Raw genomic sequence first — 16,729 nt, forward strand, 5'->3', positions numbered from 1 at the left:
TCTTATTGGGATGACAAGGAGAACCAGCCTGTCTCTGTCTCCACCCTCTTGATGCAGGAGAGAGTAAAGGCAAATGGGTCATGCAGGGGTGGATCAGGGGGTTTTAATACTGCTGTTTCATATGTGGAAGTGAAATATGTTGTTGCATCTGGAAATGCTGGCCTGCCCAACTCTATAATCACCACACTGCTGCAAGCAAAATCTGCTCTAGAGGCAGGTCTGTGCTAAAGGCTTCTGCCTGCATAAATATGTGGAAGAGAGCGGTGGAGAGATGTGATACCTGACCCACATAGGTGTGCTAAAGAAGCTTTACTAGCATAACTTGTTTCACTGTGGGTAAGGAGGGGTGATAACTTTCCTGTGATGAACAACTACAGAACGTAATTTTGCTGCTGTCAGAGCATCCACATGCTTTGCTGGTTTAACATCCCAGGACTCCAGTGTGCCAAGGTGCAGTCGACCTGACGTAGCAGAGATCAGACCACCGTGTGCCTTCTGAAGGGACACAGTAAGGGAAACTCATGCTAGGCACAGGACCAAGGAGGAGAAATGAGGAACACCTTTGAGATAGGTCGAGTTTGAAATGCTATTAACTTGCATTGCACTGATGAGACTGAAAAAAAAAGAACTTTAGGTATGCGTGCTGGGCGTAAGCCCATGTTTTTTAATGTGATGCCTTGCATTTAATGTGAGTGCCAAGACTGGAAATGTGAATTTCTTGAACATTTTTTCTCTTTCTTCCTGTTCCTCATATGTATCTGCAGGAGTGGCTCACGATAGGGAAGAAAAAATTTATGGTGCAGTCCTGAGATCCTTCATCTCCTACCTTGGCTGCACCCCAGAGAGCCCCAGACCTTCAAGGGAGAACCTAAATGACAGGCAGCTCCCAAGAGAAATGCTCCCCAGCCTGCAGGGCTCCACGCAGTGCCTCCCGAGAGATAAAAGGCAGGCTGCTGGGATGTATTCATTCCTGCCTTTCAGATGGTATCACAAGGGATGAGCAGGGCTGCAGCCTGTCTGCAAGTCCTGTGTGCACAACTTCAAACAGACGCTCCGGAGGCGGCAGGGCCGGGCTGACTCACCCGGCTGGGTGGACACAGCCTGTCCGAGCACGCCTCAGCTCCCCAGTGGGTTGCCCTCAGACACCTCTCTTGTCCTCAGCTCCCTCCGAGGGCACTCACACGGCACAGAATTTTAGTAATGCTTTCGGCTTTGTCTTTTTTTTGGCTCTTCCCCTCTCCCCTGCAAAGCGGCGGTGGGGGATCGCAGGGCGACCTGCACCGCACGCAGGAGGCATGGCTTTGCTTTAGGGGTTTAATTTGGGTGATTAAATTCTCCAGTATTAATGCCACGGGTGTTGCTCTGTTTGAAATAATACCATCCAAACTCAATCAGAAAATGTATGGAGCCATCAAAAGTTAATACAGGAGTTGCACAAGTAGGAAGTTACAAGCACTTTATGTTCTCCCTTATGGGCTTTGTATTTCTTGCACAGCCTTTTTGCAGCGTGGCAAAGTTCAGAAACCCAGGCCCAGGATTTTGGACAGGAGCAGCTGGCTTTCCTGTGAGTCAGGACAGCGTACAGGATGAGAGACGCTGAGCGCAAAAGCAATGAAACTGCAGATTTTAGACAAGATTACCGTCCTGGCTTTGCCAAATTCATTTGAAATGTGCAACTGCTCCCCAGAAAGACATGTACACACCAAATGCACCTGTTCTCAAATGAGGAACAGCATTTGGGAAATTATTTTTATTTCTTCAAGAAGCTGGGGAGGAGAGGGGGGAATAGAGACCCACTGGAGTCAGTGGGAAGTTTCCACTAACAGGATCAGAGTTCACTCTACAGTTAGTACAACATACTGAAAACTGACTTGAAGTTATTCTTTGTTTTATAAACTAAGTGAATGAATGCAAGGAATCTAGCTCTGAGCTCTTCAAGTTTTCCGCCTCTTGCATTCTGGGGGCTAGTTCACGTATTTGAAAGGCTACTTTGTGCCTTGAGACTACAAATCTTCTCCCAAGCATGTAAGTCGGCATAAGTTTCCAGTCCTTTACATACGCCACACACAGCCTTAGGCGTGTCACACCAAAAAACACCTCTTTTGTAGGGAAAAAAACAAACCACTCTCCCAGTGTTAGCCTGCTGTCCTCAGCCACTTTCACCACCTGGATGGGGACTCCACATCTCTGGTCTCTTTTCCCTGGGCTGCCCCACTGCTGGAACAGGCACAAAGCAGCAGTGGCTGAGGTGAGGGGAAGGACAGACAACAGCACAGGCGTGTGACAGACTGTCTGCTGTGTGCATTTAATGACATTAGCTCTGCAAGACACTTAAATAACAAAAAATTGCGTTTAATAACTGGGAAGCGACGCTGAGGAATGCAAACCAAGGGCTGAAAAGTAAAGGAAGCTATGTGGCAAGGGCAATTACCAGTTGGTTAATAGAGAGAAATAGTTCAACCTGCATTTACAGTGAAAATGAGCACTACCTATTCCTTTTTGTCATCCCATAGTAGTGGGATTTTGGTTGAGTTTATCTGACAAAGCATTACAGTTTGCAGCAACAACTTTTCACTTAAAGATAATCTAGTGCCATTCATAAATATATTTACCTATTAGTTCCTAGGGGAACAATAAAATTAAAATTCACAGTATCTTCTCATTCTCACGGGCCCTCTCTATGTAACAGCCTGGAAATCAAGAGGCAGTGTACCTGGAAACAGCCAGGAAAGTGCCATGTAGCTGAACACCAAGAGCCTGACTGCTGCATTTGGAGATCTCACTGAAGCCCTCAGCAGGTGCTGAAGTCGCTGCAATCGACTTCTCCAATCTCACTGTGATGGCACTGACATTTACCTGCAAACCGCTCGATAAACCTGAAGTGGTTTTGAGTCATTTGCAACAACAGCTATCAAACAAGCTTTTTACAAGCCTCACGTTCCCCCCTGTGATGACTGTAACCCTTTTCTGTAGCCAGAGAAACCCACAGTCAGTGAGTGCCCTGGAAAGCTATCTGAGAGAAATCCATGTAGTAAACCAGAGTGCTGCATCTCTGCTGGTTATTAAATACTGAACAACCTTATTGTTGTCTCCCTTCTTGACACAAAAAAACCTTTTTTAGATTTTTTTTTTTTAAAATATACATCACTTACAAGCTTAAGGAATCGGAGTCCTAACAGTTGTTTGCAGCAGGGAGAGCTGGCAGGGCAGCACCCACCACGGTTCCCAGGACACCAACGCTGCCGACATCCAAACAAGCAACAAACCAGGACACGGCAGCCGATTCCCTTCAGCTGCCCACTGCTCTGCAGTTTTTTCCCTTAAAGGACAAGCCAGTCCGAAATGTGCGTGCCATCAAGCTGCTGCAGGAGGGCTCATTAACTCAGAGCGCCTCGGACTCCCAACACTGCCTGCCAGGTTTTTTGCTTTCTTATACAAATGAAGAGCTCTGCAGACAGTTTGCAGCAAAGCTAGACAAGTCTAACTGCTACAGATTTTGCCTATTCTATTAAGTTCAGCATACCAGCTCCTTACTCAGCACTCCCAGCTCTGGGGTTGTCCTTGCCAGCTCTACTTTTGATTGTCTGAAGAGGAGAAAAACACACAGTAAAGTATTGAAAGTTCAGCATGCACACAAGCAACCCAAGAATAACTCAGCACTTTACAGCTGCCCACAAACCGGTCTCTATTTTATCGAGCCCCACCACCTGCCAAGCAGGACTATTTCTGTTGTCCTCGTTTCCCCGCTGTTCTCTCCCAGGCACACGCACATGATGCATTCCCAAGCTGGGAACTGCAGCCCCGGACACCGGTTGTGGGTAAGAGCAGGTCCTGCCCCAAAACAGCACCAGTACACAACTCCGAGGAATTTTTCCCTGATGTGAAAATCCTAGGAGCCACACTCCCACTGCCCATGCCACGAGGCTAGGGGGCTGCAACACTAGGATACCCCCTCCCCAGTGCCCATCCCAAGCTGGGCTCCCATCAGGAAACCCCCGTGCTCCCTCTCCCCCTGCCACTCTAGGGGAGCATCAGCCACCCCTCCTGAGCCCAACACCCCCCTGCTCCACTGCTGTCACCAGCCAGAGCCACAGACACCACCAGAAATGTCTTCCTCACCTCCCCCCCACTGCCCCCCACTACTGCCCCTTCACAGAGAGAAGAAAGAGGATAGATTTATGCTTTTAATACATTTTATTAATTACCAAAATTTCCAGAAGCCAAATTTGGCAAATTTTTTTTGTCTTCTGTAAAGTTTTTCATGCATAACTTGAAATTTGTCAACTGCAAGAGTCAAGTGGTTACTTTAGAAGAGACAGAGACAAACATCCAGAATACAAACAGCTGTATCTGAATTAACAACATTTGTCTATTACTAACCTTATAAAGCAGGACGTGCCTTCCCTCTTATCAAAACCAAGCTGACAGATCTGCCTTTATACACACCCAACAGAATAAACTCTGTTATCGGCAAGGACGTTTTCCTTAAACGTTAGAAAAAAACAAAGCAAAGAATGGAGTGACTGTCCATAAACCAGTCTATACTTCAGTTCTCTTTAATCTACTTCTTCGATGGTGGGGCCGCCAGAGCCGCCCGCCCCGGCCCCTCCATCTCCCCGGTACAATTTTGTGACGATCGGGTTGCAGAGTTTCTCCAGCTCTTTCTGCTTGTGCTCGTACTCTTCCTTCTCAGCCATCTGGTTGCGGTCGAGCCAAGAGACCACCTCCTTGCACTTGTCGAGCACTCTCTGCTTGTCCTGGTCACTGATCTTTCCCTTCAGTTTATCATCCTCCACTGTCTGCTTCATGTTATAAGTGTAGGACTCGAGGGAGTTCTTGGCTGCCACCCGATCCCGGTTAGCTTCATCCTCTGCTTTGTACTTCTCTGCTTCTTGCACCATACGGTCGATGTCGTCCTTGCTGAGGCGACCCTTGTCGTTGGTGATGGTGATCTTGTTCTCCTTACCCGTGCTCTTGTCCACAGCACTGACATTCAGGATACCATTGGCATCGATGTCAAAAGTGACCTCGATCTGGGGGACTCCCCTGGGTGCTGGGGGGATGCCTGTTAGGTCAAACTTGCCCAGCAAGTTGTTATCCCTTGTCATAGCCCTCTCACCTTCGTACACCTGGACCAGGACGCTGCTCTGATTGTCTGAGTAGGTGGTGAAGGTCTGAGTTTGTTTGGTGGGGATGGTGGTGTTGCGCTTGATGAGAGCAGTCATCACTCCTCCGGCCGTCTCGATGCCCAGGGACAGAGGGGTGACATCCAACAGCAGCAGATCCTGCACGTTCTCAGACTTGTCTCCCATGAGGATAGCTGCTTGTACGGCAGCGCCATAAGCCACGGCCTCATCGGGGTTGATGCTCTTGTTGAGCTCTTTGCCATTGAAGAAATCCTGTAGCAGCTTCTGGATCTTGGGGATCCGGGTAGAGCCACCCACCAGCACGATCTCCTGGATCTGGCCCTTGTCGAGCTTGGCGTCACGCAGAGCCTTCTCCACCGGCTCCAGAGTGCCACGGAAGAGGTCAGCATTGAGCTCCTCAAAACGGGCACGAGTAATGGAAGTGTAGAAGTCAATGCCCTCAAAGAGAGAGTCAATCTCAATGCTGGCCTGCGTGGAGGAGCTGAGGGTGCGCTTCGCCCTCTCACAAGCTGTGCGCAGCCGCCTCACCGCTCGCTTGTTGCCGGCGATGTCACGCTTGTGCTTGCGCTTGAATTCTTCCACGAAGTGGTTCACCATGCGATTGTCAAAGTCCTCCCCACCCAGATGGGTGTCACCAGCCGTAGACTTTACCTCAAAAATCCCATCCTCGATGGTAAGGATGGAGACATCGAAAGTGCCCCCTCCCAGGTCAAAGATGAGCACGTTCTTCTCTCCAGCCCGGGTCCCTTTCTTGTCCAGGCCATAAGCAATAGCAGCTGCAGTGGGCTCGTTGATGATACGCATCACATTGAGGCCAGTGATGGTGCCGGCGTCCTTGGTGGCCTGGCGCTGGGAGTCATTGAAGTACGCTGGCACTGTGATGACAGCATTCTGCACCTTGCACCCTAGATAGGCCTCAGCAATCTCCTTCATCTTGGTGAGCACCATGGAGCTAATCTCCTCCGGGAAGAAGGTCTTCATCTCCCCCTTGTACTCCACCTGCACCTTGGGCTTGCCACCCTCATTCACCACACGGAAAGGCCAATGCTTCATGTCTGACTGCACTGTGGGGTCGTCATACTTGCGGCCGATGAGGCGCTTGGCATCGAAGATGGTGTTGGTGGGGTTCATTGCTACCTGGTTCTTGGCAGCATCCCCGATGAGCCGCTCCGTATCGGTGAACGCCACATAGCTGGGTGTGGTGCGGTTACCCTGGTCGTTGGCGATGATCTCCACTTTGCCGTGCTGGAAGACACCCACGCAGGAGTACGTGGTGCCCAGGTCGATGCCGATCGCCGGCCCTTTGGCAGACATGGTGACGGCTGTCTGTGGTGCTGTTCGCCTGTGCCCACCCTGCCCGCTCCCGCTGCCGCCGCGGTGCGATATGCCCGGCTCGCGCCGCCGCCGCCCGTTTTATATCCGCCGCTGCCGCTTCTGGAACCTGCCAGAACCCTGACGGCCAATCCGGACGCTCCTGGAACAGTCGTTAGGCCAATCGCCCCCGCGAGCCGACGTGGAGTGCCCGCCCCCAATGCTCTGGCCAATCAGAACCGCGAGCGCCTATCCGCCAGCCCGCCCCCCCCGGGGGCCGCGATTCTTCCGGGTTTTTCTCGTGCGCCATCGCGCTCAGCCAATCCGTGCTCGTGCTGTGCGCTCGCCCCGCCCCCGCCGCGAACTCAGCTAGAAAGTTCCAGTTGAAATGACGTTATGCCGGGGATTGACAGCAGCACTGTCCAATGGAAGGCGGGAGCGGGTCGGCGGGGTGGGGCTGTGCGGTCGCTACGGGACGCCCCCGCGCTCCGCCCGCTCGGACCCGCCGGGTGTGGGGGGTTGCGGGTTCGGGGACGCTCTCGCCGTGCGGTGTTTGTAATTCCTGAGCGCTCAGCTCGACGCTGGGGAATTTGCCCATATTTGGTCGCAGGGCGGCAGAAATTTTGCCCTCCCTCCCTGACAACAGACGCACACCTCCCTCAGCCTTTTCCCCTCACCCCTCCGCCGCCACGGCGACCCCCGAGCTGTCATGGCGGAACGCCTCCCCTCACGGAGCTTCGCGCCCTCCCGCTGAGGGAAAGTGCCTGAGGGAAAGTCCCGCCGAGCCCGTGCTTAGCCTTACTTCGTCCGAACTTGGCGGGCTGACAACACCCCAGCCCCGTGTCTGTCCCGGTACCCAAATTCAGGGAATGGCACCGTGTTCTCCCCACCTGCCCCGGCACCAGGACTCAGGGAATGGCAGCGGTGGAGCTTTGGGGGCCCTGTTGCTGCGTGTTCCTGCGTGGTGACCATTCTTGAACCGCCTCCAAATTCTTGTCTGTTGTGCTAATGTGAGATGCCGTCACGCCTACGTTTAGCAAAAGTTATGGAGCTATTAACTCGGAGCTAGGAAAGTGCTTTGATGAAAATATATTAAACATGAAAATCCACTGTGGTTCCTCCAAATTATGCCTCCTTACTCTGAGACGAACACTTCAAAATATTCCAGTTCTAGTAAGGAGGGCAATACACCCTCCTGAGTTTTTGTTGTTTGTTTTTTTTTTTTTAAACAGGGAGTCTTAGTGAGTAGCTCCTTTTCAGCTCCTTTAAAAGTGTTGCTAAAAGTTTGCTATCCACAGACTTCAGGAGTTACGTGAAAGGATTAATGTCGCTGTATGCTTGCATTCTCTTTCATTAGTTTTGCCCTCAGCCTTCAGCAGTTTGCTATACGTGGCCTCATAGAAAAGGTGTTACAGCTTTTTACAGTGATTTGTATTCACACGATTATTACAGGCACTGTAACTCATGTTCAAAAATACCCTTGTTTTCAGTAGTGTATTTTTCTAAGCCTTTTTTACAAGACATCAGAACTCCACCTCTTCTGTGCATTATGTGTGTACTTTTGTGATGGAAGAGCCTGGATTTCTGACCATACATACTGTTCATGCTTAAATAACTATTATTCTTCTACGGATCCTGGTCTTTTTTTTTTTCCCTTTTTTTTCCCCTTTTTTTTTTTTTTTTTTTTTTCACACTGGTTCTGACCTTGGAGCAATCCAAAAGAAGTCACTGGAAAATGGGAACCATCAGCTGTCCCTGCCTACAGGAGCTGCTCTGTATATCCTGTGTGCATATTTCTTTGATGGGGGTGTCGGTTTCTCTTGTAGTTAGACCAGTGGCTGATTCATCACTGAACCATCTCTTCCTGTAATTCACTGCCACTTCATTCAGTTGATTGTATTGTGTGCAACAGGGAGAAATGCCAGAGCAATACACAGAGAGGTGGATAATAAATTCTGTTTCAGCTGAAAAGTTGACGTTGTTTGTATCCTTGTGAGGACTGTCCCTTAGGAACACTTGTAATGCACAAGAACCCTGTTTTAATGGCTGCAGTACAAACTCAGACCCTGTTATTCCAGAGTGTAAAGAAGATTCCTGCCTAAAAAACGTATGTATAGAAACAGTAGATGGAGAGAACAAGTGGAGTAGGAAATAACACAATATTGATTAACACAATAAACAGCCTTTGCAGCAAAATTAATATGATCTCTCATTTAACTATAGCTGTAACTGAATGAGGTTTATCCAATTTAGAGGTGACGTTTCATTTCTTTCGCCCAAAGCTTCTAACTATGTTTTATCAGCCCAGGCACAAAATATATACAACAGCTCCAGACAACCCTTGTTTGGGGTTTCCTTGGCCCAATAACTAGTGTGGTCCTGATATGGGTGTGCTGATACCCCCATGTGCTGGTAAACTGCTAAAGAGGCGTTTGCACTGACTGGATGAGTGCTCACCCTGAGAGTACTCCCTCAGTCCTATTTCATCATTTGAGTTGTATTGCTGTAGTAAATCTGGGGAAAAGATCTTGGAGGAACTCATGAGCACACCATTTTAATGCTACCGGTGTAATGAGACATCCTAAGGAAAAACCCAAAGGTCTCTGGACTGAGGCTACCAAAAATTTCATTTAGCCTGTTGCAGAAGTATTTCTTTTCCAGCTGGGCACACAGGTGCTGTTTTCTTCTGTACAGTGATATGTCTAGGTCCCAGCTGCTTTTTAAGCGTTCATTACTATTCAGTGAGAAGTTCACGTGATGTTCTTGCCATCACCTCTTACTGATGTCCTAAGAGAAAGTCCAGTCTAACGAGAGGGAGCGGCCTCTAAAACCTCATTAGACGTATTCTCTTTTCTCAGCAGAGCTATTACCAGCCTGCTTTTTGTCAGCAGTTTGTGAACCAACTCATCCATGCAGTCATCCTCTCATACGGGAAGAGCCACATGATTCCCTTTTATGTTGCTTCATATGCAATCATGGTACAGGTGAGTGAGCCAAACCAACTGGTTCAGAAATTAAAGAGTGAGCTTTATGGGGAGGACTTCAGCACAAGTCTGATTTTCCCTTCAACAAAACATTTTCTGTTATTCCCTCATCCTGAATCTGTAAGCCATATTTTCACAGCAACTTCCAGAGCAGCAATTCGGCACCTCTGGCAGTGGCAGGCCTCTTTCTGATCCATTTATTTGTGTTTAGGATCGATTATGCACCCATGTCTCCTGTTGGCAGGCGTTATGTAATACGCTGTAGGCTATTCTCCATTACACCACCCAGCCAGAAATGAAGATGGTATTTAGATTTCTTCAGTGAAGCAAGAGCTCAGTATCTGGAGCAGAACTGAGAACTCAACCCTTATCCTTATCTTGATAAAAGGAAGATTTTTTCCCCAAGTGTTTTGTAAGGCAATGTAGTATAAAAATAGGACTGAACCCAAGTTACAGTTCAATCAGACATCAGTCACTTGGATCATTAAGATAAAGTTGAAATGCAGTGAATGATTTTTTGGCAGTCAGAAGACCATGGACCTTAAATTCTGGTATCCACTTACCCCGTATCCATTTCCCTAATATCCATTTCCCTCGTAAAACTGTCCCAAGAATTGCATAGGTCAGATTGTATTGGTGAGAATGGATTATTTTATAATATAGCAATCAGTTCAGAACAGTCTAAGCAGCTGCCATTCTAAGATCAAGTAATACTTTGTCACAATACCTTTTCATCATTGACATTCTTCATCTTATTTATGAAGAACTACCAATGTTTAAAATGACAAGATTCTTCTAACAAGGTGTTGCATTAGAAATCATGGTGTATGTGTGGGGAACTATGTCACTTACTTTGCATTTATATACCTCCAGGTTTTGTGCACAGCTGCTCCTTGTTAATTTAAAGGGCAGCCACAAGACATCATCTTACTTAAATAAGTGCTCCTTTGTTTTTGTGAACAACAAGTGAAGTTCTGCAAATCTGTATAACGTGGTTTTTGGCAAACTACACAAATGCATGATCAGTACTATGAAAATATTCAGAACAGCAGAACATAGGGCACTGTAATTTCATACTGGCTGACCAGGAGTTCAAAACTCGTGAGTCAGATCTTCCAAAATTATAAACCTAGTGGCTTCATTCACCTTCTGGCTTTTTCATCTTTACCATATGTTCAGATTACACTTTTAGGATTTTCCATTTAATTTGCAGGCCTAATTTTTTTTAAAAATAAATAAAATAGCTCATTACACCATCTCACAACTGAAACCAGGCTGCCTCAGATTGATTAGACTCAACAGAATCATGGAAGTTGTCAACACTGGTTGTTGGCATTATTGGCACAGTTACTGCCAATAATGGCAGTATATTGTTTAACCCCATCACAGCAGTTCTAGATAAAATTCTCTGTTTTAAATTAAATTAATGCTTGATGCTTCAAGGAATAATTATTTTATAATTAAGTGGGGTTTAAGCACATTTATTTACATAGACTTCTGACAGTTTGCTGAGGCATGATTAAAAGCTGAAGTTAGTATCACTAATGCTAACTAGATAAACTGGTGTGCTGTTTAGGCAGTGAGTTCTTTATTCCTTTAACTGCAGCCTCCTTTTCTTGGAGCCAGTACCAGCTCTACTGACACTCCTAGACAAGTGACTTTAAAGCAAAATGTTTTCCAGTAATCACAGAATCAGATCAGAAAAGGACCTTAACAGGTCATTTAGTCCCATTTTGTGTTTAACCAAGATTTCCTTTCTTGCAGTTTAAGGCAATTATTTTTATTCATATTGACTGTGGATATGAGAAACAATTGTGCCATTTTTCTTTGCAACCAGATTTTATATATGAAAATCATTGTGTTTTCCCTCCACCATCTCTTCAGTAAAATGACTTAAAATCACTCAACCTGTGCTCAGAAGCAGTTTTCTTGGTTTCCAGACATTCACTGCTTTCTCCTGGATTCTCTGCATGCACCTTGTATCTTAGTTTTCAAATGCTATGTTCAAAACTGGAGACATTACCAGCTCTTGCTTTCATGGTTCTGAAGGAATACTCCAGTTTCTACATTTCGGTTTTTATCTTTATTTGCAACATCATGATGTTGCAGATTAATTTTCAGAATACGATCAAAAATAATGCATTGATTCTTCTCAGTTGAAATTGAAAGGGTAGATTTAGTTTAGATATTAGGAAGAAATCCTTTACTGTGAGGATGGGTGAGGCCCTGGCACAGGTTGCCCAGAGCAGCTGTGGTGCCTTATCCCCAGGAGTGTTCAAGACCAGGCTGGATGGAGCTTTGAGCAACCTGGTCCGGTGGAAGGTGTCCCTGCCCATGGCACAGGCACTGGAACGAGATGATCTTTAAGGTCCTTTCCAACCCGAACCATTCTAGGATTCTATGAAATTAAGCAGCTGTTCCTTTACTTGCACAGCTAATGGTTCCAGCTTGCACTTGTTCTATTAAATATGTTTTCAGATCCCGTCTGCACCTTGCCAGGATTATTCTGAATTCTAATCTTATCTGTTAATGTACCTGAACTCTGCTTAGTCTTGTCTGAAAATATTAAAAGGATATTCTGTATGGTCCAGGGGGTAAATAAATGAAAACAGAGAATTTTATCTAGAACTGCTGTGATGGGGTTAAACAATATACTGCCATTATTGGCAGTAACTGTAAAGCTGGAAAATTATGCTAAGTCTTAAACAAGAGAAATGGTGTACTGTAAACACAGGCAAAGACCAATACTTCTTACTCAAAGATCAGTATGTGATTAATCTCTCATATTTACTGATATGCTTAGTGTGAACAATTTTTATAATAATTGAATGGTAGCATGGTATAAATTTCTCTTGTTTTCTCATTTCTGTGATTATTTGATAATTATTCATCTCTCTTTTCCCTCTTGTCATTAGCAGGTGAATGGGAAAAACAGGAGCTGACGAAGCAGGTGGTAACTTCACCCTGTTGCCAGGACTGTTATCAACTCAGGTATAAGATGGAATTAAATGAGAATAATAAGCAGATTTGTAAGAGTATTTTATTAAAGATACTATCGCAAAGCACAGAATAAGCTTTAAAGATGATGATAACTAACCTGGAATGTCTTTACTGATACTCTACATAGACTGCAAGTAATTGCTAAGTTACAGAACAGTCACAGCCTGTTCTAGATGTCCTACACTTTGAATACTCTTGAAGGCGATGCTATAAATGTATTTATTCCCTTCTCTCCTCGGCTTTGTGGTGGTCCTAATCTTAAGGTCCTTCATGTTTTCTATAGAAAGGACATCCCATTTGCTCTTAGGTATCTTGTGCCTTCTCCCTGCAGCGCCCCCAGTGGTATCCAGCTTTGCCCAGATAGTCACCATCCTCCCCTTGGCTCCATACAGCCACTGGGACTGAAGTTTCAGCATTCCAGTGCTGCACTGGAGGCTTTTAAAATACCTACGTTAATGTTTAAGGTGTTATGTGTTAATAGAGCTGATACCTTCAACATCTACATACCGAAACATTGGGGGCTACATAATTAGATTAAGCAACCATATTCAAAGATATCTGAACATCTTTTCTTGCATTTGTATAGTAACTTTATAAACTCAAAAAGAGTAAAGCAAGCACAGACACATGCCCTATACAAGCTGCAATACAGACAATATTGTACACACTTTGTAACAACAGTAATGAAAATGATGCCAATTATAAATAAAATTAGACAGACTCTTCTTGAGATAACAGTTATAGTGAACAATGAAACATCCTTTTATATCATGAGTAGAATTAGTAAGATACGTAACTACAGCAGAATATAATCAGCATGTTTAGTCTGCTTACACGTCTTAATTTGATCTACTGTTGTCTCAGGGAAGCAAAAGAAATTAATATTTTTATAATTCATGCTTGCCCTAATTTGGAACATTTACTGCCTTATTGCTTTTTTGGTTAGGGTTTTTAATCCCCCTTTAATTTAGCTGGAAATATTAGTATTCCTAAAATGTTCAAATCTGAAGATGAACACCTGATTCTCTTCTTTGAGCCAGCTTTTGCAAGGCTTAGCTCCAGAACAAGGTGCACCCTGTGCCCTGTGAAGATTATTTCACATTTACTCATCTCCTTGTTGGTAAAAAATTTTCACCATTTTTTCTATAAGCCCAGAGCACCATTTCTTTACTCTCCACATACAAGCACTGTGCTCCATGGAAGATCCTCTTCAGCTTGCAAATGATGATCATGGCAGCAGAGGGGAAATCAAGTCAGCTGGATCTCTCTCACCATCCTGTCCTTCCTCAGGGACCCTCTGTCCTCAGTTTTTTAAGATTTTTTTTTCACCTCTTACTCTCTCTCTTTTTTTTTTTTTTTTTTTTTTTTTAACACTGGATAGTTTAGCATTGTGCATGAGTATACACTTGTAATGTTTGAACTAAAAAATCTACACAGTTTTTGATAGCAACTCTAAGAAGCCTCATTTCAGAAAAGGAGCACTCCAGCGTGTGAATAGAAATTTTGCAAATTCATTTCAGTGCAGCCCTTAACACCTGGCATCTGCCTCTTTTGGCTGTCTGCTCCATGAAAGACTTCAAATTTGTTTTTTACAGCTGTAAGTAATAGTCACAAGGAAGTAAGATTTATAATACACAGAAGAGTCCAAAACAATTTTTACTGCATGTTCTAATTTGACTGCTTTGGTGCCTTTTGCGACTGCTGCAGTATGTCAAAAAAGCAAAGGTGGTGCCAATTCAGATCTGGCACACGAGGTTCTGAGTTTTTATGAAATCTTTTGCCGACCAGTTCGTCCTCATGTCTTCTCCAAATCTGGTTCTCTCAGTTGTTCAGAAGCTTAGAAGTCCCTATTTCACTACTGCCATGCAGAAAAGAAATGCAAGAAAAATATTAAAAGTCAGAAGCCCGCACTGCAGTACTGTATTTGCTAGCATGATGTGGTCCCTCCCACCTCACCATGTGTGGTTTTGCTCTAAATACCCATCCTTCAGTTACATTCAGAGCACCCACCAGAATCAGGAACTCTTTTAAAAAGCCATACATTTCCTTCAACCCCTACCCCACCAGAACACGACCTTAAACCATGTTGTCATCTTGTTTCAGAAACTTTTGCTTCTTTTTCCTTTGCCTTCTGTTTTCAAAACAGCTACAGATTTGCTGAAGAAAAACTTCACTTCCCAAACCTCCCAGAAGTAACTTTTCATACTGTATGTGTTACTTTCCAGCAGTGGTTTATGGCTTGGCTTAGTAGATGCTCAAAAAGTTGCACAAGTATTATTTCCCCTCAGCCACTCACAGCTTGGAACATCCCCACTCTTGAATACTTCTTACTGCTTCGTTTTTGACTGTATTTTTAGTTGTGGTTTTTTTTATCTTGCCTAACTCAGAGGTAACTGTTATGTATTTACTCAACACACACACCCCCACACACACCCCAAATTCTTATTTTAGGTTAAATGCAGATAAATTATATAAATATTTACATTTTCTGAAAGTCTCTTTCAACCACACTAGTTCATGACAAATATGAGAATCGTTGTGTCCTACAGAAACCATCGAGAAACTGGAAATCCATGGATGTAACTTTTGAGGACAGTCCTCAGGGTTGTTGGGGGTTTTTTTTGCACACTGACTTCTCTGGATATGTGAATCACACTGTGCAAAGTATATGATTTTGCCACTTCTAGATAACTTGCACTTGGTGTTTCTATGAGACTGTGGCAGCCCTGGCCCAGGTGGTTGTGTCTACACTGCAGAGGCTGCACATGAAGCCAAGTTTAGCAGCGCTTTGGACTACTTACCTGCCAAAGCATCCTCAAGGCCAGCTCAGGGCTGAATTTCCTGGCACACCTTTGAGAGGAAAGCCTCGAGTGATACTCCACACCTCCGTGTGCACTGTGGCCAGGCCCTCACTCACTGCATGTGCCAGGCGCAGGCTCGTCTGGTATTTTATCTGCACTCTGTGCCATGTCACATACTGAAGGTGGGCAAAAAGGCCAGCTGGGACAAAAGGCTTTTGTTTTGTGCCACGAGGGTGATATGAACAAGGGGAAACAGGTCTTGGGCAAACTGCTACCTTCAAAGTACTGCTGGTTCTGGCAGCCAGGCCATGTGTCTGCCTACCACATTCTTAAAATCTTGGAGGGGAATTCATTGGACTGGTGCTGTTCTTGCAAAGTAACTCTTACATGACTAGCTCAGAAGTCAGGAAGAACCTTTTTTTTTTCTTCTTTTTTTTTTGTCAACTAACAGAGGAGAAAAAAAAGGTGTTTTAACTACAGTATGCACGTGAGCACTGCTTTTCCCCAGGCAACATCAGTGTTTATCATTGCTGTTCATTACCATGCCGGCCTGCACTTTGCAGTCCAAAATCTCTGTCATTTGCAAATCACAGACAATTCACACACACGACTGAGCTTCATTCCACCACCTCCCTCAAAATACACTGGCTGTGCTGTGTGGGACCACCTCAGAGTGCGGGAAGGTGGGCTGCCTGTGAATATTAAATCACATTTTTCCGATGAGACAGCAGCAACGCTGCTAATCAGTGCCAGCTGTGGTGGGGCGGGGAGTAGCACACAGAGCTGCCGGCACTGCCGAGAGCCTGCAGCTCACAGGAAGGGAGATCAGAGATAAAACGTTGTGCCCTCCTCGCAGCCTCTAAAATCGCCCAGCTGCCCTAAGCACAGAAGCTGTTCGGGGATGCACAGCTGCGGGAGGATCTGCTTCACCCTCCTCCCAGCAAACCGGGAGCATTCCAGCCCTGGGAATGGGCACAGGCGGGTTCCCAGCGAGCCACGAGATGGCGCTGGAAACCCCATTCCTGCATCCTGAGCATCTGCAGAATTCCAGCCCTTTCCAGAGCTCACAGAGGATGCGGCTCCTTCCACTTCATCAAAGTCAGAGGAAGTCTGTGATTAGCTGGATGTTTACAAATAAAAGGAGGATCTGGAGACAGATCAAAGATGACTCTCCAGATTTGGCCCAATATCAGGTTCCTGCGCTAACAGCATTTGCATGGGTTCCATTCTTATGTTCAGTGGCTGAACTTGGTGTATCTCATCATGCATTAATAATGCTTTTTTAAGGCTTAGTGCATTTATTAGAAGTCTGAAGATTCAACCATCTAAGGACCTGAAGAAACAAAACAACAACATGCCTCAGCCAACAAGATCTTCCAGGCTCCATCTAAGAGAAGCACCCACTGGGTTCTTCCTCACCCTGCTTCCTGCAATGTAAAGGGAACCAAGAAGCAAAGGTAAGCACGTTTCCAAAATCCAAAGGATG

At 45.5% G+C, this 16,729-nt stretch overlaps 2 protein-coding genes across 2 annotated transcripts in view; both read right to left on the reverse strand.

Moving 5' to 3' along the window:
- Positions 1 to 4,175: 4,175 nt before the first annotated feature.
- Positions 4,176 to 6,533, reverse strand: HSPA2 (heat shock protein family A (Hsp70) member 2). The gene has a single exon (XM_066188978.1). It carries the CDS (start codon positions 6,459 to 6,461, stop codon positions 4,557 to 4,559), a length of 1,905 nt encoding a protein of 634 aa, XP_066045075.1. The 5' UTR covers positions 6,462 to 6,533; the 3' UTR covers positions 4,176 to 4,556.
- Positions 6,534 to 7,658: 1,125 nt separating this feature from the next.
- ZBTB1 (zinc finger and BTB domain containing 1) overlaps positions 7,659 to 16,729 on the reverse strand; it is a 29,362-nt gene continuing 20,291 nt past the window's right edge. Inside the window, exon 3 of the mRNA XM_066188977.1 lies at positions 7,659 to 14,300. Coding sequence (XP_066045074.1) covers positions 14,264 to 14,300 — 37 coding nt within the window. The 3' untranslated portion in view covers positions 7,659 to 14,263. The remainder of the gene's footprint in view (positions 14,301 to 16,729) is intronic.

This window comes from Chamaea fasciata, unplaced genomic scaffold (genome assembly GCF_029207755.1).
Source record: "Chamaea fasciata isolate MVZ Bird 193981 ecotype frontalis unplaced genomic scaffold, bChaFas1.0.hap1 SCAF_7, whole genome shotgun sequence".
Lineage (NCBI taxonomy): Eukaryota > Metazoa > Chordata > Aves > Passeriformes > Sylviidae > Chamaea > Chamaea fasciata.

What these genes read in the sequence shown, in the direction of transcription:
- HSPA2 (XM_066188978.1), bottom strand. Translation starts at nt 6,461, where the DNA reads ATGTCTGCCAAAGGGCCGGCGATCGGCATCGACCTGGGCACCACGTAC.